The sequence below is a fragment of the Heliangelus exortis genome, chromosome 1, assembly GCF_036169615.1.
Source record: "Heliangelus exortis chromosome 1, bHelExo1.hap1, whole genome shotgun sequence".
Classification (NCBI taxonomy): Eukaryota; Metazoa; Chordata; class Aves; order Apodiformes; family Trochilidae; genus Heliangelus; species Heliangelus exortis.
The window spans coordinates 52116043-52142585 of record NC_092422.1 but is presented as its reverse complement, the minus strand read 5'-3'; the positions used below and the strand labels follow the sequence as shown (position 1 = coordinate 52142585).

At 37.1% G+C, this 26543-nt stretch overlaps 1 protein-coding gene across 5 annotated transcripts in view; it reads right to left on the bottom strand.

Moving 5' to 3' along the window:
* PCCA (propionyl-CoA carboxylase subunit alpha) overlaps positions 1-26543 on the bottom strand; it is a 281260-nt gene that overhangs the window by 169524 nt on the left and 85193 nt on the right. For 4 of the 5 annotated variants that reach the window (XM_071742501.1, XM_071742507.1, XM_071742515.1 and 1 more), the window contains exons 9-12: positions 25365-25443; positions 14910-15012; positions 10415-10509; positions 5067-5217 (exon numbers count right to left, since the gene is read on the bottom strand). In XM_071742501.1, coding sequence (XP_071598602.1) covers positions 5067-5217; positions 10415-10509; positions 14910-15012; positions 25365-25443 — 428 coding nt within the window. Of the gene's footprint in view, positions 1-5066; positions 5218-10414; positions 10510-11314; positions 11511-14909; positions 15013-25364; positions 25444-26543 lie in introns of those variants that run through there. The other variant, XM_071742529.1, reaches the window with a different exon arrangement.

The window sequence follows — 26543 nt, the reverse complement described above, 5'->3', positions numbered from 1 at the left end:
TGCAGTCACTCTTAGGTTTTCTGAACATCAAATTCACCCAAGGAAATAAACTAATATATCTTCTGCATAATCAACTCTTTTTTCTCTGCTTATTAAAAATAGAGGGAAGCCTCATTTTTCTCTACTTGTTTAATAGTATTCCAGGATAGTTATATGTGGTAATGTTGTCTCTAGGATATCACTCCATGCCCTGGCAGCACTGTTAATGGCATCTTTCAGATTCAATGACTTACACAAACAATGTCGTTCTCTTCTGTCAACAACAATTAGCAATGCTTTTCTGTGGTTCTTTTGGGAAGCCTGAAAAGCAGACAACCAGTAGCTACATAATGGAAGTTGCATTAGGAGGCAAGAATGTGGCAAAAATCTGGTTAACTGTTGTCGGCTGACCCTCTTGTGTGAAGAAGTGTTGTTTGGCAGCAAAATCACCTTTTCTTTCGGTTCTAAAAATGGCCATGAACAGCTGGTATAAACTGTGTGCAGAATGGATTCTGGTGGGCTTAGGGGATTGGTAATGGGATAAGAGACCTTTCACCTTTAGGTCAGTAGTTCAAATTCAGCCCAGGTTAGCAGCAATTGAAAGTCTTTACCATCTGACACTTAAAATGCCTGCTTAAAATGACTGAAGCAAAGTGTCACAGTAAAACAAGATTCCAGTATTAAGAAATATGAAGAGTCTCAGCAAACAGCAGAGTCACTTGATACTTTACTTTGAAATCCTGCCATTCAGACCTTGCAGAAATCCACTGCTCTGTCCCCTGACAGCCCCTTTCACTGCTCCCATACTCCTGCCCACCCATCACAATTCATCCTCCAGGCAGTTACTTAAACCAAGACAACAAAACCATCTCTTGCTGTCCCACGAGTCTGCTACGGATATCAAAGTCACCACCTCTCTGTGGCTTTAGCTGGCAAACCAGACTCAGCTCTTCACTGATATTTATATTTTGCTGCCACTGTTTATATAGTGCAGCTGCAAGGTATTCCAGCACTTCTCTCCTTCACTGAGCAAACGTGTAGCAGGTGCTGCCTAATGATGTGCAACAGAACACAGACACCATTAGGACACTGATAGATCCAGCAGCTCAGAAGTAGTGGAGCTCCAGACAAATCACCAACAGGACTGCTACATACTTGAAGACATTTCCCAACTATGCTGCTTGTAAGCAGACAAGCAGATGAAAAGGGGAGTAGAAGAGACTCTACATTTACATTTTTACATGTAAAAATACTTCTTCTGTCTTTCACACCAGGCACATCCAGTTTTGTGTCAAGCTAAAGGTCTGGAATACAACAATCTCTAGAGGTCACTAAAATCTAAAACACCAAAAGTGATCAAAAAATCTTAACACTGGGGGATGTTTTTGCAAGTTCATTTACATTTACCTTTTGTCTTACAATCAAGTTACCTGAAAAGAGTTTGAAAACATTCACATAAAATACTCTCTTCAATTACATGCAAAATAAAAGTACATAGACACGCATATGTCTTTTAGTCTCCAGATCTCTTACAAAGATGTCAAAATGAACTTCTAATCCCTAAAACATTATAATAAAAACATTCAGCATGTCACATGAAGAAAAAACACACTGCTACTCAAATTATGGTATTTCTCAAACCCCCTGGGCACTGAACCCAGTCTATACAAACTATTTTCTCCGTAAGGTTAATCTAAGCATATTTGGTTACATTTTGAGGAGGAAGGAAGAGCTCACTTGTTATTTAAATCACACAGGTGTGGGACAGACAGAAGGTTGGAAGCAGAACAGAGACAGATGTACAAACCCTACTCAGGGTAAGCACTTTCTTCACACTGCTTGCCCCACATTGCTAAGATCTCCTCAAGCCAACAAGAGATGCTTCTCATTTCAAGGTCTTACCAGCTTCTATGTGATGTTTTCCCTTGCTGTCACCTTTTGATTCATATGTAAAAAGCTTAGCCACACAGCACACCCCTATGTCAACAGATAGTCTTTATTTGAAAATTACAGACTCTCTTCCTATAAAATCCAAGTAAAACATGGCTAAACTTCCAGAGAAAAGCAGAGACACTTTTTTGGTGAAAGCCAGCACTCCTGATGGTAGCACAATAAGGAGATTTTGACAGTTTTGAAGTTAGGAAGGCTATCAGTCTAAGGGGTCAGAAACTTTTCATTTATAACAAAGCATTTGTTTGGATGTTTTGGACTATGACTGCCTTTTCATTAGGCTGATGACAAGTAGGTAATACAAAGCACCCTGCAGCGTGAGCAGCTATAAAGAATCAGATATTTAACATCTGGGCTGTCTCAACCCTCTTTGCAGTAGTAAGCTGCCTGAAAACCACTCCAAAAGTGCCTTAAATGATAACATATAGAAGTTACCTTGTAGCTGCTACGGTAGCCACTCCTAGGTTTTCCTGTGAAAAGCAAGAATAACTAATTTTGCTATGCAATTATCCAATCTCATACTTATCAGCTAGCCTCTGAAAGATGGCAAAGTAGGAGATACAAAAGTACATTGCCAACAAGGAGTAAAACATTCTAGCTGAATAACTTGCAGGGAGTAAAACATCTGTAACAGATTTGTGTAGCATACAAGAGACAATGGTGCTGATTCACTAACTTTGTTTCATTTTTCAAACTCGTATTGCAACAACACTTAAAAGTTAAATATTAACTTCTCTGAAGATGCTACTTTTACTTTTTTTGCAGAACTATATAGCAGAAAGGGTATATTCCCAGAAAGTCCCCCAGAAAGACAGCCAAATAATAATACAACTCTCAATTACTGCAAAATAATTTACACAAAAAGCACTGGAAGATTTCTCACAGGGCAAAGCATTGGACACAGTTAAGTTAGCTTCATGCAAGTATATTCTGAAGTCTGTATCTACAGTAAAAAGGCCACAATCATCTGATTAGAGATTGCTGGAATGCTAAAACAAACAGGAAATTGCATAATTTAGATATGTTCCAATTACACTGATAGGTAGCTGTGTCTGTGAATGCTCATTAAGGCCTTGGGTGCATCATTTATAGGTCAGATGTCCATCATTTAGGGAAGTTCTTCCAGCTGTTCAGCAAAAACAAGGTCAGTGAGCTTGTCAGCCACTGCTGGCAGTCAGAAGGTGCAAAAGGAAAAGGCTGAAGCAATACAGGGTCTTTCCTATTCTAAAGTTGAATCTGAACACATCATTAGAGTGTGTGTGTTTGACTCTTAATAGCAGGGCCCAAGAAGAAGATGTTAGTTGTGTAACTGTTAGCTGAACAGAAAGTAAAGCTTGAGACTTGGGAGAAGAAACAGATTGACCAGGAAAGCCTAGGGTAGAATCAGAGAAAACTACTCCTCTCCAGACTCAAGCTGAAATGCTAATCATTGAAAATACACAGGCAGGACAGAAGAATTAGAGAATATCTACAGCAGTTCTGTAATCTAAGATTAGTAAATTTTTGTAAGAATTGGAAAGAATGAGCCTGCTCTATTACAGGGGACTGTTAAACTGGCTAGGCTATATTTCAAAAGGAGTCTTTAAAGATGGAATTCTGAAAACTTTCTTACTTACAATGGGGACATCTACAATTAAGCAAGTTTTAGGTTTTGGACATCAAGCAATTACCACTATGCACCACACAACACAAAGGTAACATCTTAATAACGAATCACAAAGAGAATTGACTCCATGGATTCTCCATTGCTAAATCCATTTAGGAATTGATGGACAATCATATACTAGAGCAAGAAAATTATTTGGAACTTCCAGTTCAGTGTTTTGCAGAAAATCCTAAGTCCAAAACAATAGTAAACAAAAACATGGGGAGTCACTAGAAAGTGTTCTCTCAAAAACTACAAGATTGGTAAAAGTATAAAAAAATATTAAAAGACAGAAAATCTTCATAATATTTTAATGAACTATAAATTGCTGTTAATTACAACTCTTTCCAACTGAATATAATATGGAACAGATTCTGCCTAGTAAGCTTCTAGGAAAAAAACACATGAAGTGTAACTGTCACGACTACTTCCAAAAAAATACTGCTGCCCTGCAAAAGTGAAGTTTACCAGCAGTCTGTCCCTGGCACAGAGGAAGATTTCAACATCCCCCCCTTTAGCATCCTTTGTAACCTAAATCCTTTCTCACTTCTTTACTCAAAGCATAAATTTACCCAGCTAATACACAAAATCATGCAAAAGTGTCATAATCACAAGGATTTCTTTATGCTCTATCACCACACACATGTAGAAGCAACAGGCAGGACACAGCCCTAACAGAATGTAGCTAAAACAGAATAAGCAGCTAATCATTCTAGTGCTTGATTTCATTATGCAGTTTTTATGGCTTTATTTAACCAAGTGAAAACAGGAGGATAAAAATTATGGAGTTTACCTGCTTACCGTTTGAGCTTTCTTCCCATCCTTGATAAGGATATCCAGATTTTAAGTAATGTGCCTGTTTTCTTAGATTATGACCAGAAATGCATTATAACAGTCAAGTAAGAAGGGGAGGGGTTTTCCGTAAGACACTTTATCCATTCATTTTCAGTGTACATAACATCTACAACTGACTACAAGTTGTTACAAAACCCTTATACCATGTCAGCATACTTCTTACACAGCTACATCCCAGTTGCAATTTCAATCAATGCAGATTGCTAGTGTTTTTACTGCTGATACACAGTGTTAATCACCTTCCTAGAGAAACTCAGCAAGCCATCAATGTATAAAAAATAAAAAAGAAACTTCAGGGACCCATGGGGAAAAGCATCAGAGCACAGTGGCTAGCCACTTACTGTGAACTCACAGTGGCACTTAACAGTGACCCCTTGCAAGGTCTTTAGGTCAAGTGTAACAAAGAGCAAAAGCTCTGAATGCTTACTTGAGTGCTACACAAGGGCTCACTGCAGCAGCCTTGTATACTCAAGTTTATTTAAGTGAGTATATCTTTTAAGTTCAGTGGAAAGTGCTTACATGCTTCAAGTTGGTTATGTGCAAGCCTTTGCATTAGCAGACCTCCAAGTATGGAAGGAGGTTAAGTTCTGTTTTTTTAAATAACACTTTTCTGAATCTGTAGTGCTGTTTTTCTTACCTGAAGTCTAGTATTCATTTCCAAGAAGTAGAAATTCTTTCTGGAGTCCACAAGGAATTCTACTGTTCCAGCAGAGGAATATTTAACTGCTTTGGCAAGAGCTACTGCTTGTTCTCCCATTGCTCTTCGAGTTTCGGGGTCCAGGAAAGTGCTACAACACAGAAAAAAATTACTTTCCTTAGGAAAAAAAAAAGTATATTAGATAAATTTTTCTTCTGTTTTAACTACCAGAAAAATAGGACAGCATTAAGTTATGAAATCAAGACAGTCAAACGTACACCTCTACATCTATATTGCTCCTAAATAGATATACTTCATGCTTTGCAATTACAGCTAATGTACAAGAAATGCAGGATAAATAACAGTATGCTATAAAATATAACAGAACAACTTTTTTAGAACTGTGAGGTCTGTAATAATGCCAGTGAGATGAAAATAAATACATCCAAGTCCATAATACTTCAGAAGGTTTGGAAAAAAAAACAACCCACAAACAAAAAAACAACCATACGCCACAAAACTTTAACTAAAAAAATCTATCCCATATAAATACAAATGTCAAAATACCAGAGGAGTTTCTAAGGGGAATTTGCTTTCTGACTGTGAAGTAAAATAGTGTGACCATTTCATAGATATCCTATGTAATAAAGAAGTTTTGAGAATTAATAAGGTATATATTGGGGCTTCTTTTGTGGGTAAGACTCCAAGGAAGATAATTTGGGCATTCATAGCACTTAACTAAAACACAGTCAACAATAGCATGACTTAAATCTTCATATCCTGTATTACCTTCCCCAGCTTTACTTGTAAGCTGAAGAAGAGTAATCCATGTTTGTTAATTGTAATTCATTGCTTTGCATAAATCCTGGACACACTCTGTGAACAGTGCCCAAATGCCAAAACTTCTCATCCTAGGAAAATAATATGCTACTTCCACTGGTCCAGGGAACTGAAAGTCTCATGAAGGTACATATTCTGCTTGTTGTTCTTATCTGTACAGCAAATCAGATTTAGATTAACCTACACAGACTGCTAACTCAGAGCTAGGGAAATTTGTGGCTTTCCTTCAAAGCTGTGAAACTGGTTGCCTCTCACCCTAATCTTCAGTATAAGACACCATGTAGCTGCTCATCTTATTTGAGCTTATAAATATATTCCATTTTCGCTGTCACTTACATTAGGCACATGATTCAGCTATCACTTTACAAGTACTTTTTTAAGCTAATAAGAAGCCATTTCTACCTTAACATCTAAGCTCCTGTTTAAAAAGAAAATACCAAAAGTTATGTATTTCTTGAGGTGTCCTCACCAGTGGATTCTAATTCTGCAAATGAGCAATCAGGACCCTTCATGTATCTAAACTGGCCCCACCAAAGTCAGTGAAGAGTCCATCTGGGACCTTGGACTGCCAGTGCTGGGTCACAAATTCTTTCAGTGCTTACTGTGGTTTTTTTCTCTAAGACCTGAACTTGCAGAAGAGCTCAAGACTTCTGCCACAACAAACCATATTGACATGTAACAAAAAGGGAGGAAATATATAAGCAAACTGCAAGACAGCAGAATCCTTTTCTTCATGGCAAAAGTGCTACTTAGCATCTCTGTCCTTCCAAAGGCCACACGGGAAGATTTTGATGGACAGTAAGGAAGGAAATTTTTTCCAGAATTTAGGAAAAAAAAATCTGTCTGGGCAAACAACAGGATGAAGAAGAAAAAGAAATAAAATCTGATCCCAAGAAAAATATCTGGATCCTACACCAGATGAAAGGAAAAAAACCAAAAGATGTGCAGACCTGTTGTATCTCTCAGAAATTGGCACAGGGTAAAAGGGTTTCATAGTATTTTTAATTTTGTTTCAATAAGACAACAACACATTACACAAAATCAACAATCTCTAATTCAGTTTGGGGTTTCTGCAGGGCTTAAATCATGAAAAGTCAATTACTGGCTTATGAAGAACAGAACTTTTTCAATATTAGCTTCATACTCTCTTTCTAGAACAACCATTATTACTTCTCACATGGATGAAAGCCAGTTACTCCCCCTTATTACAGTGGTGTCTTCTCTATGTTTCTTAAATGTAGCTCTAAAATCTTTTTGTTCACCTCCTGCTGAAGCCAAAGAATGGAAGAGAGGTGTCACACAGCTAAACTTGATCTCTGCCACATGGTTAAGCTTTATGATCTACGGTGACTGGATCATCCCTGCAATCAGCCAGGTTAATTAACCAAAGTTTTCCTATTCCCCTCCACTGCTTTACCTTTGTACACCTCATTTCTCCCTTCTTTAACAATGCATATTTTACAACTGTGATAATTCCTCTTCAGCTTAATTAGGCATCACTTGAAAACACAGCATTTTAAAGATGACTTCAAATCTTTTTCTCACACCAGATCTGTTATTCTTTCAACCAAATAGCTCCTATGGCAGCATGAACGCTGCAAAATAAAAGGGACTCACAAGATAAAAGCACAAAAAAAAAAAAGACCTGACATTTCACTCATAAGACCTCCTTGAAGTAAAGCTGAACAAAGACAATATAGTTGGTTTGTTCCATTGCTTTTACATCCAGAGAGATGTAATATTAAATAAATTTAATTTATTTAATATATGAGCGAGACATTACTTCTCTGCTTCTTAATTAATCAGATAATGTCTCCCAAAATCTCTCCATCACTTTCACTCACAGATAAGGTTGAGATTTTTAAAAGCAGACAATTACACTATCAATGGAACTTTGCTGCTAAGCTCAGAAGGAAAAAATAAACAAACAAAATGAACCCAAAAATCACTAACATAATTATTTACCCTTCCTCTAAAGATACCTATACACTAGGTATTCTCTGAGAGAGAATAGTAACCTCGTTTTCTAAATGCCAAGGTTTGCTTACCTGCTCTTTAGGAACAGTTAAACATATCATTTGCATAAGAAAAAGTTGCCTGCAAACATCATTCTCCTTATTGATTATATACTACACAGGCATAAATATGCTAAAGCATTTGCAAACAGTTTTACCCCCACATCTCAACTGTGCTCTCCTATGAATCATGTTCAGTCACAAGCAGAACAGGCTCACTATTTACCCCAATTCCTTCAAGGATTTCAAGAGAAGGCAATAGCAAATGTGGAGTTTGATATACATTTACATATCACAACTTTAAGGAGAACTTCAGTAGACAGAGTCTAGCTCAATACCATACCTTCCTGCTAAATTCTTGCCTATACACATTTGTACAAATTCTCAGTGGATGCAAGCAGTACACCTTGGGAGTTAATCTGGAATATGATCCTGAAGTACTTGGCATCATAACTGACATCTTTCAGAGAGAGTGGAGCATTGAAAATCAAAAAAGGTGCTGTCTGTGTACCTTCTAAGGACACACACATTCCTGAGATAAGCTAAAAATGAGACATGCAAAAAAGGTCACAAAAACAGTTTGTTTCAGTTGCACTCTAAATGCAGTCATTTACTGGTAAAATAGTCTTCCTTTTAAATCTGCCTCATATCTTTCTGTCACAGGCAGAAACAGAAACATTTTTGTCCTTTGAACAGAAACTGAAAGAACAACTTTCAATTTAAAGAGACACCACAAAACATCCAGTCTGGGCAAGAGTAATGCAATCTCAACTCTGAATGTATGCAGCCAGAGGAAGAAAAAAAAATAAAAATCAACCTAAGAGCTCTTAATTTTTAAACAAAACACTCACAAAAAAAGGACTGCTGAGGATTTCATGTTTCCTTCACCCATCCATACAAGAAAAAGTGTTTCCAGGAGTCATTAATCAACAAGACTGAAACAGCATTCCCAGGAAGAGCTAAATTCAGGCATTAGGGTCTCTACAGTGTCTCACAGAAGTTACTGTCCTTCATATCTGCAATGGTCATGTAACCCTTCATAAACAACTGGAATCTGTAGCCAATAGCAAGTGGCTGTAAAACACATAAGGCTCCCAAAGCTTTCACTAAAAGCCTGGCAGAGTCTAAAACATTCAACAACAGAGAGGAAGAAGAGTCTTCACACCAAATTTTGGGAGCTGTTGACTTGCCCACACTCTTTGTAAAGTTACAGGAGGGGATGAGAAAACTTACTGGCATCTCCAACAGAGAAGCCCAAGACAGTTAAAAGGCTGATATTCCTGATGAAAGACAACTTTCTAATCACAGCTGGCTGTTGAGAGAAAGACACATTGCCTCCTTTAATTAACCACAGGCATGGAGAATGAGCAGGCAGTAACAACAGGCAGGGCCTTACAAATACTCCAGGTGAAAAAGACTCTTTCTTAAATGCTTAGGTATACACACATGCACATTACACTAGGACTGCACATTTCACAAACAAAAACATGACATTTAGGCACAAAGCTTCCAAGAAATCCACAAGCACTACCAGCAAGCAACAAGAACTATTTAAGCATTTAGCAGTGGCTTTATATCCTTAGATTTAAACTATGTTTTTCCATTTAAAACCTAGGTTGCAAACAGTGGCAGTTCCAAAATTATGATCCAACCTTAGCTTACACTCTGCCTCTACACAAATTTTTGCATGATGTGCTTTTCCTCACATCCTAAATTGCTGAATTGCACAGATCTAAGCTATAAAATAATAGCAAATCCATCCCACTTTGTGAACACATTACACGGGGAATTCCCATGGGTAGTGATATACCCAAGAGTGGTTTTCTGAAGCCAGAATTTCCTTCTACCCTTTTTTCTGCACATATTCTCTGGTGAACTGTGCAACAGAAAACACAGCAAGATCATACCTTTTATAGCAGCAGTGTATTTCATCTCTATTTGATATCAGTGGGATTAAGGTAATTTAACATTTTTGAGTTACAGGAGACCTACAGCTAGAGTTCACTATCATAAATGGTACCAGAAGTGGCACAGAGTATTTAGTATTTGTTCCATTTCAAACAGAAACAAACAGTATTATCTGGCCCTCTCACAGTTACTGTAACAGTTAAATATCTGTATCTGTGGTAAAATGAATACTTACTATGGATTTTATTTTACTCTCAAGTCCAATTGTTGAATGGCAAAGAAAAGGAAAAAGATAAAGAAAGCCACTTCACACACTACATGTAAATTTTATTTAAATCCATTTTATATGGGAACAGCAAAAAAATAAACACATCTCCTGTTTTCTTCTTACTGAAAGATATCATGAAACAAGATCAAACCATTCTTAAATACATCAAAATTTCATTAGTCATGTAACTGTAGCTTAAACACTTATTTTCATTGTCATTTTTAATATAAGAAAATTTGCTTGCATTTCTACAATAAAATCAGCAACTTCCCAGAAGCACTTTCTATAAAGTTGCATCAAGAGTCTAGTACACATACCTTGGTGCTTCCTCCACAACTTTTTGGTTTCTCCTTTGAATGGAGCACTCTCTTTCATTCAACCACAAGGCATTACCATGTTTATCTGCCAAAATCTGAAACAATAACATACTGCTATTAAGAAACAAATGTATGCATATGGCCTTTTGACATTACACTATTATGTAGCACTCCGTTAGTTTAATTTTAAAATCTATTTTTTCCAATCTAGAAACAAAGGTTGGGAAAAAAAACTCCACTGTAGAAAATTAATTGTATCCTAATTGAAATACTAATTGGATGCTGCTCTAAAATCTAAAAACAGGATCATTTTAAAGCCTCTACACACATGGCATAATAAACTTCAAATTTGTGAGAAGCTCTGAAAAGTTCAGAAGTAAGACTGAAATAAGATTTATACTACATTTTCAAGCATTTAAAATAGTACTGTATAATGAAATTAACTCAGAAGCATATTGTCAAGCAATATCTTGTGTCAAAGGAGAGAAAAATCTCAAAGGATGCCAAACTTTTCTCCTGAATAACAGTTTTCAGAAACAACAGCTAACACAGCTTTCTTAGTAGGCAAACCACAGCACTCTGGTTTTAAATGAAGAAAAAAATATTCAGAAGCTTTCCAATCTTATATTAAAGAGAATAAAATTTGCTACTTCCTCTGTACTTTCAATGAAAATTGAAGCAGCAGTTAGTTTCTAGAAATTTCTTAAAAATCAGATGCTGACTACAGTTCTTTTGCTGTACAGTTAATTGAAGAGTAAACAGTCAAGTATCTAGATACACCCACCTAAATTATACATTAGGAGAAACACAAGTTTGGTACAACAGAACTGTAAACTGATTCTGCAACTTCAAACTGGAAGGAAAGTTAAAGAAAAGTAACTATCCCTTTATGAAACTCACTGTGTGTTGCAGCCATTTCCAATACCAGGACACTGAATTTGAAGATTCAAGTAGACTTCTTCCAATCTCATGATGTTATACTCTACACTTATCCTTGGAACAATTTCTTTCATTGCAGACCACACCTGCTCCCCTTCTTCCTGATAAAATTTTCCCTCTAATTCATTTTTTTCCATCTATCTTCCTGCTCTGATCTGCGGGAACCTGTGCCAATATTCATGCTTCATTCTTTAATAGTGCAGCTCTACACAGAAAACGGACAAGATTAAAAAAGGACACAATCTTCCTCAAACTGCGTGAACTCAACCATATCTACTCACATTTGTGACAACGAATCTGTATTATTTATTATTCCTTTTAGCATCACAGAGCGAGCATGGCACTAAGCAAGATGAATTCCTGCATCCATGACACCAATGTTTGCTGAGGCGTGAAAAATCTGGGAAGATGTGACTGAAAACGAAGCACTGATCTGATGAACTTAACTCACTTGCACTGGGCAGCACAGATCAGACATGTATTTTCCTCAGAAATTCTGCTGAGCTCCCATAAATTTATGGAGCTTTTTAGGGGAAAAAATCCCCTCCAATGAGTTCTAAAAAAAATTCCTAAACTACAACATACCCCAGAACACTCTTCCTTGCCCACAGGAGGAAACGAAACCACCAGCAGTGTCTAAAATAACTTCCTACCCAAGCACTAACTTGTGCAATCCAGAACTAAAGATCTCTACAGAAGCTCACCTGGGAGGACAAAAGACTTTCTGACTGGGTTTTCTTGTCCTTTATTTTTAAAGAGTACCTCTAGAACATAGTGTGGTATTCAGATGGAAAAACTGCTGCCCTATAGTAAGTAGAATAATTCCCTGTGAGCACTTCTGGTTCATTGCTACAAAGCCTACAACTTTGTACAGAATTCAGTCTCACCAACCAAAAAGTCTTGAAACATTTCAAACAAAATCAGTTCCTGTGCTTCTCTTCTCTTGATTTTCCTGAGGGGAATAATTAATTTTTTTTTTTTTCACGTTGACTAGTGTTTTCCTTCACCTGAGAACATTTGTTGTATTCTACCTAATTTCTGCAATCTGGATCTTTAAAATAAACATTTTTCTATCATTAGCTAATATGGCTCAAAAAGAGATAAGCACAAACATTCACTATGAAAATTTAGCTAGAAATAGAATAAGCCAAACATAATTTTGTTTTAGGCTTTTATTTTTATTTTGGGTCCACTGCTTTCACTACCAGAAATTAAAGATGATACTGCATAAACCAATTATATTTCAGAAGACATTTATAGAATGTTGAAATCATATTCTCTGACATGACTTTCCAGTACCTATCACACTAAAAATGCACCTCACAACTACAGCTTTTTCCTAAAGATCTCTTTCCTAAATAGCTCTTTCCTAAATATCCTAACTCTCCTAGAAGAAAACACCCAGGTTTGTGGGATTAGATCATTATGACATTGGCTTATGCTACACCACCTTTATGCCAGAATAATATAATGTATTGCAATCTCTCCTACATGATTTAGTTAAATTCTATTTCCAGCTATAGGACTACTATTCAGCCAAGTAATACCTAGACATTCCATGTACTCTTACTTTAAACTCAGGTCCTTTCTATCAGATATTTCAGAAGAACAAGACTTCAAATCAGCTCAAGCATAAAGTCTATTTGGACTGTATTTTCCTGTTAATTGTTTTAGTATTTTCTCATGTTTTACAAAGGGATTGTTTTATAGCCAGCCACAGGAAACCCCTTATTTAACAATTTTAAGTACCAATGCTTTGGAGCTATATGAAAATGATTTTTAAAAAAGTTCTATTTAAAAGTTACTGCTAAATTAATAAATATTTGGCATCTGGTCTTGAATTGTTTGTATATTCAGCAGCTTGAAAATTAATCAAGGTCAACGTCCTAAAGCTGATTAGAACATGAAGTCAAAATGATGTGCTATGATGTTGTTAAAATGCACCAAAGTGATTGTCAAAGGAAAATAACATTTATTGTACACTTGTTACAATTAAAACTACAACTTATTAACGGTAAAGTTGTTTTGTTTAATATAGGTGAAATTGTTCAACTTTCTTAAGTATTAATTTGGTTTTTTAACCTAAAGGAATCAAAACAATGTAAAATGTACCCCAAATGCATGAAAGTATGGAGGAATTAATCTCATAATAACTTTAGCCATCAAATAGTAGAAACTGCTGGAGCTCTCAAATTGTGAGCATCGAAAGAAACAGACCAGTAAGATGTAATGATTTGCATACATTAAAAAAAGGAAGAAATTAAGACATAAGTAGCCAAAAATTATCGTGGCAAAAGAATATAAGAGGATGCTCTACCAATCTGACCACTTTTGTAACCTAAGATCAACTCAATGAATGTAACCTAAGAAACTCAACGTTCACTGTATACCTTTCCATGACACTTCAAAAGAGAACAGGTTGGCATTTTAATTTCATTTTTACAGAATCACAGAATGTTTAGGTTGGAAGAGACCTAAGATCATCCAGTCCAACGTTTGATTAACACCATAGTCAACTACTAAACCACGTCCTTAAGGACCAGATCCAAATGCCTCTTAGATGCCTCATTTATCTTCCCTTAGACTGTTTCTACATTTCACATATGCAATAAGTTAGCCTGTGTACAGACAAGTTTTATATGGAGATCTAAAATAAATAAAAACATAGGAAGTATCAGGTTTGAGTGGGCATGTACTTGGCAAAGTAAAAAATATTAAATATTTATCTTTTACAAACCATTCTGCACTATCAGATTTATTGTTGTTGGTTGATTCAGTTATTGTGCTACTGCTGAAATATTTCAGTCTCTCAATGGAAAACATGCCACATCTTAGAATGAGTTTATATTTTGGACAGAAGTAAATGAAATTTCTACTGAGAAAACTGACATACTCCATATAAACTTGTCAGGAAAGATTATTTCAAAGATATGGATAAACTCAGTTGCACACATGAGGCACAAATATTAAAGTTGTAATTTTTATTGGAGTGTTGGAAACAAAGAAGTCTTATTTTGTATTAGCACATCCAGCTCAACACTAGATCCAATAAAACATACAAGTGGCCACAATCCAGACCTCAAGGAGAATGCAACCAATTCTGAACCACAAACTGCCCAAAATGGGACACAAGTCCTCCTGGTTTCACAGGGAGCATTAGATATTTTGGAAAAGAATCCAAATTACTGACAAAAACACCTAGAAATGGAAAGAAAAAAGTCAAGCATGGTAGTGCTTGAACTCCTACATCCTCTGCAGTGCTCAAGCACTAAAATCAGGATCCAGAGTTCAAGCTCTAGCCCCCAGGACAAATGCCCATAACCTTTCTCCCTACCAACAAACTGAGCATAGTTCATTGTTTTCCTGCTTAAGAAAAGCTACAGAATAAAAACAGGAAGGCTGTATTGTGCATGATAGCCATGCTGTTTCAGCAACAGCCCAAGACACAGGAAAACACAAGACTCTCAGCCTTTTTTAGCTGAATGTTTGAAATATTTTCTACTTTGATTCGTTTCGGAATTCAAACCTTACTAAATAATGAATAAATAATACCAACCTGGATTTCTATGTGACGAGGGTTATCAATGAACTTTTCTATCAGTAACCGATCATCACCAAAACTTGAAGCAGCTTCTTGAGATGAAAACCTAAAGCCTTCCCTTAAATAATGAAAACAAAATGAATAATTTGTATTTTAAAAAGTTAGGTTCCTAAATATACAGGAAGGAACACTAGTTCATTCCAGTTATTTGGCAGTTTTCATCCATCAACACACATCCAGAACCCAACTTTATCATTTGCACCAATTCTTTAATGAGCATCCCTTTTCATTTTCTTTTCTTAGAAAAAAAAAAAAAAAAAAAACAACAACAACAAAACAAAACAAAAAAAAAACCAACATTCTAAAAGCACAGAATGTTTAAAAAGTCTGGGTATTTGCAAAAATTATTTGCATTAATTTTCTTTGTTAGAATTTACTTCCATAAAAGTAATAAAATAACCACATTTTAAAAACCATTAATTACAAAATACTTGCTATACAGAAGGAAAGGTGAAGCACACCATTACTTAAGGTCCACAGCCCTCTTAGTACTCAAGAACAGCAGAGATTAGTTGCACGTTAATTAGATGAAAGAACTCCAGATGGAGTATTGCAGGTCTTGCACAAAATACACAACCTGAAGATGCAGTACTTCACTTTACAGCATACCAGCAGCATTATAAGTTTTTCCTTGCATTAAACTGTTATACTGTGCATTCTGGATGCTTCCCTCCATTTTCTTTTGTACATCCAGAAAAGCAGAATGCTTTGGGTTGGAAGGAACCTTAAAGATCACCTCGTTCCAATCCTCCTGCATGGGCAGGGACACCTTCCACTACATAATTACTCAAACAAATAAACAGTGTAACATACAATATTTATTGACTTTATTTTTCACAGCAGAAAGACTACACCTGAGGGGGTGTAGTCTACAACTGCTACAGCAGTCTACAACTGCTGACAAACAAGTTAAGGTACAGGGTGAAATGCACCATGGTGCAGGGACCCGATGCCTCCACACAAGTTTTCTACAGGTTTAGCAGTCCAATTATACTGCTACACAGGGAAGGTTTGGGGTAAATTTCCACAGGACTGCAGCAGCCCTGATATTTGTGCCCTAAATAAACACCCGTGGCACTGTTGTGTCCAAGTTTCCACGCTTTCCATCTCTTGAACACAGTTCAAGTCCGCAAACAAAACCCAGACAGTAGAATTGTGAGACAGGTAAATTTATAGTACAGAGGTGTGCATATTTAAGGGTATCTCACTATTTTTCAAGATTGTGGAGCAATATACACTATAATTTTGAAAGACTATACTCAATGTACAATCTTTCCTAAATTAACGTTTAACTCCAATACACTGAGTTACTCAATAAAGACAAAAAGGGACATCAAGGTTTGTTATTCTGTGCAATAATTGATCTGTACAAAAAACCACAAAGTGAAGTAACAAAGAGCCATACAATGTTTCAGCTTACTGAGACAGATTTAGAGCTATATTAATTCCTGTATCAAAGGCTCTGTTTCCTTTTGTAAACATTCTATCGAACAGCTTTATCCACAACTGACTATTTTTCCTTCACTGAAGCATGTGCTAATTAGAAATCTAAACTGCAATACTTATTAAAAAAATGTCAGGTGCCCAATTATCTAATCCATATATGCTTAATCCTTTTCAAATTGTAATTTCAAAAAAAAAAAAAAAACAAAACAAAACAAAAAAAAACCCAGGAATTACTATCTCAGGTAATCCAGCCTTGTTTGCAGCTTACAAATCTGTGCAGTTGCATTTATTCAGTGATAAAAATTACCATAAACACAGCTCAGGTTCCTTAAAGAGATCATACTAACCAAATGGAGATAAGGCCAAGTCTCTTTATTAATATCTAAACTGTTTTTATAAAGCTGTTTAGGTTAGAAGAGCGTGGGCATTTGGAATGTTATCCTTTCACCAAGCAGCAGCCTTACAGAGCTCCATTGCAAGGAAGATGATCCCCACACATCACAACTGCATGAATACAGCCAACCAAGTCCAAAACTTTCCTGACCAGGAGGGAAGCACAGGGGAAGCCGAGCTCACTGCCCCAATCTGAGCCCAGGCACCATTTACCATGGAAGCAATGTGCTGTCTGCAGCCTAATCAAGCCCTAACATCTGACAAGACACAGCCATCTGCATGAAAAGCACCATCATACTTCTACACTATGACTCAAAATAAAAAGCACTCTGGCCAGAGGATTCCCAAACAGGGGCTCTGTGCAGGTCCTCACACTGATGCCTAATAACTTGACCACCTACACAGTCACCCAGTGCCAGCCACCTGCACTAGGCAGAGAGACAGGGAATGGGGAGGACACCAGAGCATCCATTTGGCACTACTGGGCACCCCATGCTAGAGCTACACCAGCTGAGCTGATACTCTCAGCAAACAGCAGCAGCTAAGAGGCTTTTGATACTTTTCCTTGTTTCTCAAAAGGAGCAGGTGATAGACATAGTTTTGACATCAGAGGAGGGGGTTGGCATTTTGCTTGCAAGTTAATCATTTATTCAGGCACAATTTCCTGTTGAAATCATGGTTTTTTCTTAGGTTCTCAGTAACATTTAGTGGCAGGTTTGGTTGGTTTGTTGGGATTTTTTCCCCTAAATACAGATTTACTGCTTTTAGTTGCTTCCATTAACTTCTGCTAGCTGCTTCTCAACTCACAGATTGATAGATTAGCTCATGATGAAAGGGGTCCACAGCTGCCTGCTGAGACGACAATTCAAGCCCCAGTTCAGCCACCTGAGACACACTGCCACAGAGCCAGTAAGCTGTAGCACTGCTAACAACATGACACATGGTGACTCCACAGTCCAGCTGCAGGAGTGCCCATCACACATCAGATGCCTTGATCCAGACTGGGCTTGGAGCAGGAGGGCTGCAAGGCCACCATGGCCCATTCCTGAGGCAGGCAAGGAAAACCATTGCCTCTCCTCAGAGACAAGGTAGGCGAGAGCTACACATTGGTCAAGGCCTGGATACATCAAGCAGGGAAAGAAGTTTAAAAATAAAAATAAATAATTTTTTTTTTTTAAATCAAGTGGTCCTCCTCAAGCAGCTGTACATAAAGGCATGTGACCAAGGAAACAAAAAGGAGCTGAAGGCTGCATGCAGACACAGAACATCCTTAGCATACATCTGACAGGGTGGGACAGGTCACACGACTGTTGTGCTGCAATTAATGGCAAGCAAGTATTTATATAAGGGTTAATCAAACATAATGAAAAAGGTATGAAGGGAAAAAGCTGGAAGGTCTGGATCAAGAAAGATGATAAGAGTTACAGGGCAGTGAAAATTTGTTTGTCTGCTCAGGCTGACAAAGTGAATGCATCCCTATTTAAGCAACCCAAAGTGTCCAAGACCTTGAATATTTTTGTGGGTTTTGTTTTGGGAGTTTTGGTTGGGACTTCTGAGGGTGGTTGGGGGGAGGGGTTATTTCTTAGTGGGTTGGGAGGGGTTGTCTGTTGGTTTGTGTGTGTTTGTTTCTTTATAACAGGAAACGAGTATGTCCAACACCTGCTGATCACCACAAGTACATTGGGATGTTTCTGCTGGATGTTGGTGACAACTTCTTGACATTGACATCAGATGGGCTGAAGAAGAGGAATTACCAGTAGCAGAAGAGGATGGAATCTCTTCAAAAATCAAACACAAAGGTCAGTAAGACCAAATGGGATGCTCAGCAAAGTCACTGTAAGACTGTTCTGTCATCTTTGAAAAGCTTTAGGAAGAAGCTTTGAAAGCTTTAGGAGACACCACTCCAGGAGACATTGGAGGAAAATAAACATTGCACACACCTTTGAGAAAAGCATGAAGGAATCAGAACTACAAGCTGGCCACCTTCACTTTAATTCTGGGGAAGAGTCATCAAGCAAAGTCTCCTGGAAGCTATTTCTAGGCACATGAGAAAGTGACTAAGAACAGACTGAATTTACCAATTGTATCATGCTTGACCAATCTACACATCTTTTATGATTATACCTGGGAATTCCAGGAGAACAGTAGGTATCTTCCTCAACTTAAAGCCTTAATGGTCTCCCACAGCACCACTGTTTCCAAGGTAGATTGTTACAGCCTAGATAGGTGCACAAGATAGTTGAAAAACTCGCTAGATCATTGGGCTCTAAGTTAGCAGTTCATCTGCTACCTGGAATCCAATAAAAGGGAATTTCCCCAGAAATCTATTCTTCTGGAAACAGTTTAACCTCTTCATCTGGAATGCACCACCACCACCAGTCTGCAGACCATGCTAGAAGAGGGTCATTTATATACTCAGTGGTAAGGCTGCACTCCAGAGACCTAAGCAGTCTGGAGGAATGAGCTTGCAAACATGAGTTCCTACAAGAACAAGTGCAGAGCCCCACACCTAGCACTGTCTCACCCCCTCTTCATCAACACAGGCTGTGGAACTGGCTGGCTTAAGATGTCTTGGAGGTACTGGTGGGTACCAGGCTGTGATGCAAGTGAGCAGTGCACTCTGAATAGCAGAATAGTGGCTGTACCAACTGCAACACCACCAGTAGACCAACAGCAGCAATTATTCCCCTTTACTCAGCACTTGTCAGGCTGTATTTGAAATACTGCATCCAGCTTTGGACACTCCTGGTACAAAGATGTTGGCACGCTCAAGAAAGACTTTCAGAGCACATCAGAACCAGTAGTCAACCAGGCTTGTTGAACCTGAAAGTTAACAAGGTTTTAGCTAACATCTAATTGCAGCCTTCTGGTACTTAAAGAGTAGTTTACTAAGACAATGGAGCCAAGTTCTTTATGGCAGTGCACAGCAGAAAGGTGAGATAATGGCCATAAAATTAATTGGTGAGTGTCCAGCTGGAAGAAAAAAAAAATACTAGAAAGAGCTGAGAAACAGGGCAGGCTGTGGAACCCCAATGCAAGACCCAACTAGAAAGAGCTTTAAGCAACCAGTTTAAAATTCAGTGCTGATTGTGATGTCAGTTAACTAAGTAAAAAAAATATTTTGAGGGAGGGGAAAAAAATCTCATAAGAGAAAAGACACAGAATAAAAACAAAGCTCATATAACACAAAGACAGCAAGAATTGGAGAAAAACAAATCCCTCATAGTCAACAACCCATCCTTGAGAAACAGGCCTGCAAGAAGGATGAAAGGGATTGGAGTACTCCCCAAAACTTAATTTACTCATCTTGGTTTTAGCCTTAAGCACCAGGTAAAAAACACAGACCAATTGGATTTACCATTTTAGCATATCATTAGCACATTAATGTACTATGATGATACCAAAATAGCCACCCATAGGCTAAAGGGAGAGTTACTAATAAAAAGCACTCTACTCTGAGCAGGTGTGGTAAAATTTTTAAGCACTGTCATTTTAATGGAAGTGAAGAACCGGTTAAGCAGTCATGTAGAGAAGTGGTAGAAGATAGAGATTAAATAAAGAAATCTGTAAAATTACTTTAAGTAGGCCACGTTTTGGGAAGGGGAGCTAGATTTCTGGAACACCACCTGACTGTTCTACTGTTCTACACAGAACTTGTATTTATTGCAAATATCTCAATGCTGAGTGGGGATCAGCCTACTGCATACCAGATGAGAGACCTTATTTTGGGACAACAATCCTATTTTGAGGATGAATCCAGATGAGTTGATGTCCCTAGATGCCTTCAAACATGAAGGATTCTACAAGGAAAAGAACAGGATGTCTTTAAAGGTTCCTCTGTCTCCCGAAAGTACACTTATTCACATTTAAGCATGAGTTGAACAAAAGCATTTATTAATCTTGCCACAAGCTTTTGTTTTCTTGTGGTTGTATGAAGTGAGATGCCTCATGCCAACTTTCTGCCACAAGATCCAAAATCAGCATTGCTGTTTTAATTAAAACAACCACTTTCTTTGGAGGCAGCCAGACACTAATAAAAAACTGCAGTCATTATGTAATATTTCAGTCTCCAATATCAGGAAACAGTAAAAGAAAATACTCTTTTCTTGTCAAGACCAGAATTAAAAAGGCCATCTAGTTAAAAACAGATGTTTGATAACCATTAGGTGCAGTAGAATCCCTCTAAAACCATGACTGGTAGAGTAAGTAAATAATACATACTCAAATGTTGTTTGATTTTACACACAAAGCCCAAGTTTATTGCTTCAGTTTGACTCAAATTTAAAAAAAAAAAAAAAAAGCTAAAATGATCTAGACATAGCATTTTACATATGTTTACAAATGTAGCTGGTAGGGAAATGTGTTTTTACAAAAAGCAAATCAGTTTTTAGGAAATGCTGTTCTTACCCATCCATCCGATTGATTCCTCACCTGAACATTTCTACAGCCCATCCCTGTGTAGGACAGACAAAGGATGCAAAGCCCATAGGCTTCCAACTTTGCAGGCCAAATGCACTACTCTGGGAAGGTAAAATAATGACACTGGAACACGTTGCCCAGGGAAGTTGTGGCTGCTCCTTCTCTGGCAGTGTTCAGGGCCAGGTTGGATGGGGCTTTGAACAACCTGGCCTAGTGGAAGGTGTCCCAGCTCCTGGCAGAAGAGTTGGAACTATATGAGCTTTAAGGTCCTTTCCAACCCAAACCATTCTAAAATTCTATGATAAAACTCAGTGTATAGGCCTATAGCAAAGAATTTAGTTCACTTCCCTCTCATACTGCACATTTCAGATTTCCTTTGCCTCAGGAGATGGAATATTCACAATTGTTTCTTACATATTATTCCACAGAACCACAAAAGAGAAATTATAAAAGGGTTCTTGGAATCTGAAAGCAGATGTTTGACTTAAGTTTACAAAATTAGCATACACATCAAGAAAGAAGTAACAGAATAATTTATATTTTCCCACTATCATAAATTAAAAGGCAATATATTTCATCTCTCTAAATACCTGTTGCTGGAAGCTGCCTTAGTGACAACTTTTAAGACCTGCTCACCAAGCAGGTAAGATTTCTGTATCTAGGAGGTCACAGAAGTTGAGACAATTGACCAGTGGGGTAAGGAGATGGTGGAATGAGCACAAAGCTCCAAGTTTCTCAAAATGGAAAAAGAAAATTCAAGTACATATTTCCAGCTTAGGGCTTATCACATTTGCAGCTGAAAATAGTAAGTGGAGAAATTAATTTTGTCTACAAATCCATGGTGTGTAAAATGAGGGACAGCAGTTCCTGTGAGATGACCTTGGATACTGAGCCTACAAGCCAGTAAATATCTTTGTGTGCAATGGTCCCTCACAATCTCTGCCAAGAAATTTTAATCTGTTCTTTGGGGAAGATACAGCCTTCAGACTAATTCCTTTTCACAGATGACAGCAAATCACTCAAAGCTGTGTAGTCCTAAAGACTAAGTTACAGGTACAATTGCTATAAGCATACTGAAAGCAAGAAAGACTTCAATTTTTCCAAAAAGAAGGAATGAGATAGAAAATTTCTAGATATTGAGATACCTATCATAGTCACATTTTTGTTCTACTTCACTATGAAGTTCATGTCAGCTGGCTTTGGAAAACCCTCTCAGATCAAGTTCTCTGGAATGGAAGCAGACACTCTTCACATACAAAACTAGAGCTGGGACAAACAGCTACACTATGACAGAAGTACTTCCAGATGCACACAGCAGCAGAACTTTCTCAGGCTGTGGAGAACCTACAAACCTAAATTGTTCTTCTGTCATCTGCACTTCATTTTCAATGTAATTTCAAGTGAGTATCTATTATGTGAAGAAAGGGCATCCTAAATTCAATTTATCCAAACAAGACAACTGAGTAAGGATTACATAACATTAGAGTGAAGACAGAGTCACTTTAATTTCAAATGTGGATTAGTGGCTTGAACTGTACATAAAATTCCATACTACAACATAACCAACATTTAAAAAGAGTGAGTTAGGAGGGATTCGTATCTGAAAAAGTTCAGCAGCAACACTACTCCAGATAAAGAGGCAGGGGTCAACACAGCAGCCATCCACAGGCACTCAAAGAGCTACTTCTAATTAGAAATAGTAGCTCAAAGTTAGAAATCCTAGCTATAGCTGGAAAAACATCATAATACTGACAGAACTGAAGGAAAGGGGTATCTGAGAAGTGAAGAATAAAGCACCACTAAGTTACCACACTGAATAATTCCGTAACAGTAACAGTTAAGTAATTTCTCTGGGTCTTTTCAATTTTCAATGGCTATTTCCATGACACACCACACACTACACGCAAGCTTTGTTTTAGTATGATGCATAGCCAATTGAGAAAATTTTCAACTATCCTGTAAATTCAAACATAAGTTTCACACAAAATTAGTCTATATAGGGTTATTTCTTTCCAAATAGGGAGTTAGTCCTACATGCCAAAGCCGAAGTAAGTTTACAAACCAAAATATTATCAATAGTTCTTCACATTCATCCTGCATCTGTCAACTCTGAAATACAAAGGCCATTCAGATACTAGCTTCTTAAGTCTGCCAATAGCTGAAAAATTGTTTATTACACAGATTTGGATGCAGCAAGACAATTCTCATGAAAAGTTGTTGACATCATGTTATTAAAACTATCAGATACATTGTTTAGTCAGTAACAAGTTCAGTCACATTCAAAACACTTAATTGAATATTCTTCTCCAGACATAAAAAAGGAACAATCTTAGTTCCACAACACAAATAATGGACATTTACAACAAATTTTTTACAACCTCATAGATGTTTCTTCAAGACAGACTAGAAAAAAAATTCAAATGCTCTACTTCACCTACATATGCAAAGTAAATGTGTTTCCACCTCCAGTCAAAAGGACTTTTGTTTTCACAGGAGTACTGTGCTGACTTAATTTTACCTCCCTTGCTGCTTACCTGTGAATGCTAAAATGAACACTTCTCCTTGATAAAGTATCAGTAAGTAGTGTCAGTCTGGGATTCAGACTAGGTGTTATTTTTTCTTACCAATTTTAGCTATTACTCCATGAAATTACACTGTAAAACAAGGCTTGCATAACTAACCAAAAGGATAATATCACAGGAAAATATGGAGCTAAATGGCATTTCATAGGCTTTCCAAAAGCAAGGTAAGAATCTCAAACTATTAACACTGAATATAATACTTGGTTAAAAAATCTCCTACATTAATTTTTTTAAGCAAATGTAAAAAAACCATCTGTGGCTGGCTTCTGTTGATACCCAGCCACCTCCATCAGGTGACTTTCTAAACAATAACCACAACTTTTCTCCAAAACAAATTATCCATCATGATTTTAGATCCAGTTTTCTATTTTTAAAGTTACTTTAATCAAGCTCCTTTGCCCCTTTCTGAGCACAACAAGAAATGAATGGTTTCCTCTCAAGTCCAGCATACACAATTGCTGCCTGAACAAGATCAAGGCAGTAATTTTCGATTCCAAAGCAGTTGGAACAAAGCATCCTTGTAAGAAATCACTTTATTCTAGATCTTCATTCTAATGCACAAAACCTTATTTTCCTATTTAGATTTTAATATAAATGGGATAAAGGTAGCAAACCATAAAAAGCCATTACCTCGTGTTTTCTTTAAATCTAAAATTTAACTGCTAGCCATTCGTTACTCTTTTTTCCAGTTTTTAATTTTTGACAAACAAAAATTTAATTTAACTCAAATATATGACAAACAGGTGGCTAAATTACATGAATGAAAATTTGAGTTGCACTTTGAGTTGATTCTAGAGTATGTGCTGCTCTTTCCATTTGGAAAGGAAAATATTTAAAAGGTTATCTGATTTTGGATCAAATGGGATTTTTTCAGTCATGACAAAAAGCCTGAAACACTTTTTCCTGTAACAGTGGCACATGGGGACCAAGCTCCTCACTGCCAGAATATCAGCAGAGAATGGATTGTAAAACTTAAAGGCAATAACAAAGCATCTTGAAGTGTTCAGTATTCAGGCAACCATTAAGAGACAAAAATGTGTATGTGTTTAAGCAAGCATCATTTCAAACAGGCAAAAGCACAATAGTTTGCTGAGATAAGTATTTTAAACATCCAAGTATGCAACTTATTAGTGTATATTCTGGAAACATTGTGTGTTCCCATACATGAATAATCAGTCACCTACTTTAACAGAACTAAGGGCACACATTAATGTTTGAGAATAAGGGCCAGTAAGTATTCTACCCACCACACAGTGTTCTGAAAGGCACACAGCAAAATTCACATTCACAGCCAACATTTAGAGTCTATCCCTAGACTAAAGGCAGTTGTGTTGGGATTTTGCTGAAATTAATCAACCATGTTTTATAAGGTTTATGCAAAAATCTATTTTAAATAGGCACGTACCAACTCCCAAAGTATACCACTCACTATATGAAAGGGAGAAAAGCAAATAATATCCAATTTCTCTGGTTAACATTTTGTATCTGCTCAACTGTCAGCTCACAGAGGCTTAATGGGACTTTAGTAACCACAGCATTCATCAAGGCAAGGGTTTGGACAGCATCTCACCTGGTCTCTTCATCATCCCAAGCGATTCTCATGCCTTTCCCACCACCACCTGCTGAGGCCTTGATCATGACAGGGTAGCCTAACAGCAGGGAACAATTAGACAGAAGTTCAAACTTTGTTCAATTGGTCAGAGGAACATGACAACTGACCACATGTCCAATAATGCCAGGAGACAATAACTTCGTTTATTAAAACACTTTGTTTGGAGAGAGAGAGAGGGAGAGAGAGGAGGAGAGATTTTTCTTGAGACTTAACTGTCAGTGCAGAAATTTCTGAAGCAAAGAAAGGTTGTCTTCTCCATTTCATTTATACTAAAAAAAGCACTGAATGAATTATTCCCAAGTAACAAAGTGATTTATGAATAAAGGCATTTGACCTTTTGAAGTTCACATTTCTCGAGGAACAAAATTCTTTTCTTACTGCTGAAATAAGTTATAGCTCTGATAAAATTATTAAAAACACTACTAGCAAAAATAAGCACATCTTCATAACATGTTAATCAAGAGATTCAGTAAGCAAATCTGTACGTTATCAGATCTGATGCAGTATATTTTAAATAAAATAAAATATATTTCAAATATTCAAATGAGTTGAATACCTCAAAATAACAGTGCCACCCAGATATTAGAAAATAGTATCACAAAACCCAAATTACTGTATAATTAAAAGGATGTCCCCCAAACTGACAAGCAATAAGAAAAAATCAGCAGCATACATATGACACATAGTTGGTAATATTTAACTCTCAGAATAAGATACCCCAAAATGGCTAAGAGATAGGACCCTAGTTTTCAAAAAGCTAGAAACCTACAGTAACAGACCATGTAGTTTAAAACCAGATTTATCTATGACTATCTTGTAATACTTTATTTTAATTCAGCAACTTCGTAAAACAACTTTTTTCATATCAGTGAACTTCACCTTTTTCCTATATGAACCTAAAGAAACTTGAAAATTAAGGCTCCAATTAGAAAGTTTTTGACATATCTAGGACAGCAGAAAATTCTTTTAAGCCTTTACTGAAAATCTTAACATTAAGCCAAACATCAGACCAGCTGATACTGTCTGGCAAGAGTCCACCTGTCCTTGTAAATTGAAGATACATTCTATAAAAGGCTTTGATCTGGGGACAAAAAGGGACATTTGAATATGGTTGCCAATAGAAATTTTCAAGTTTGC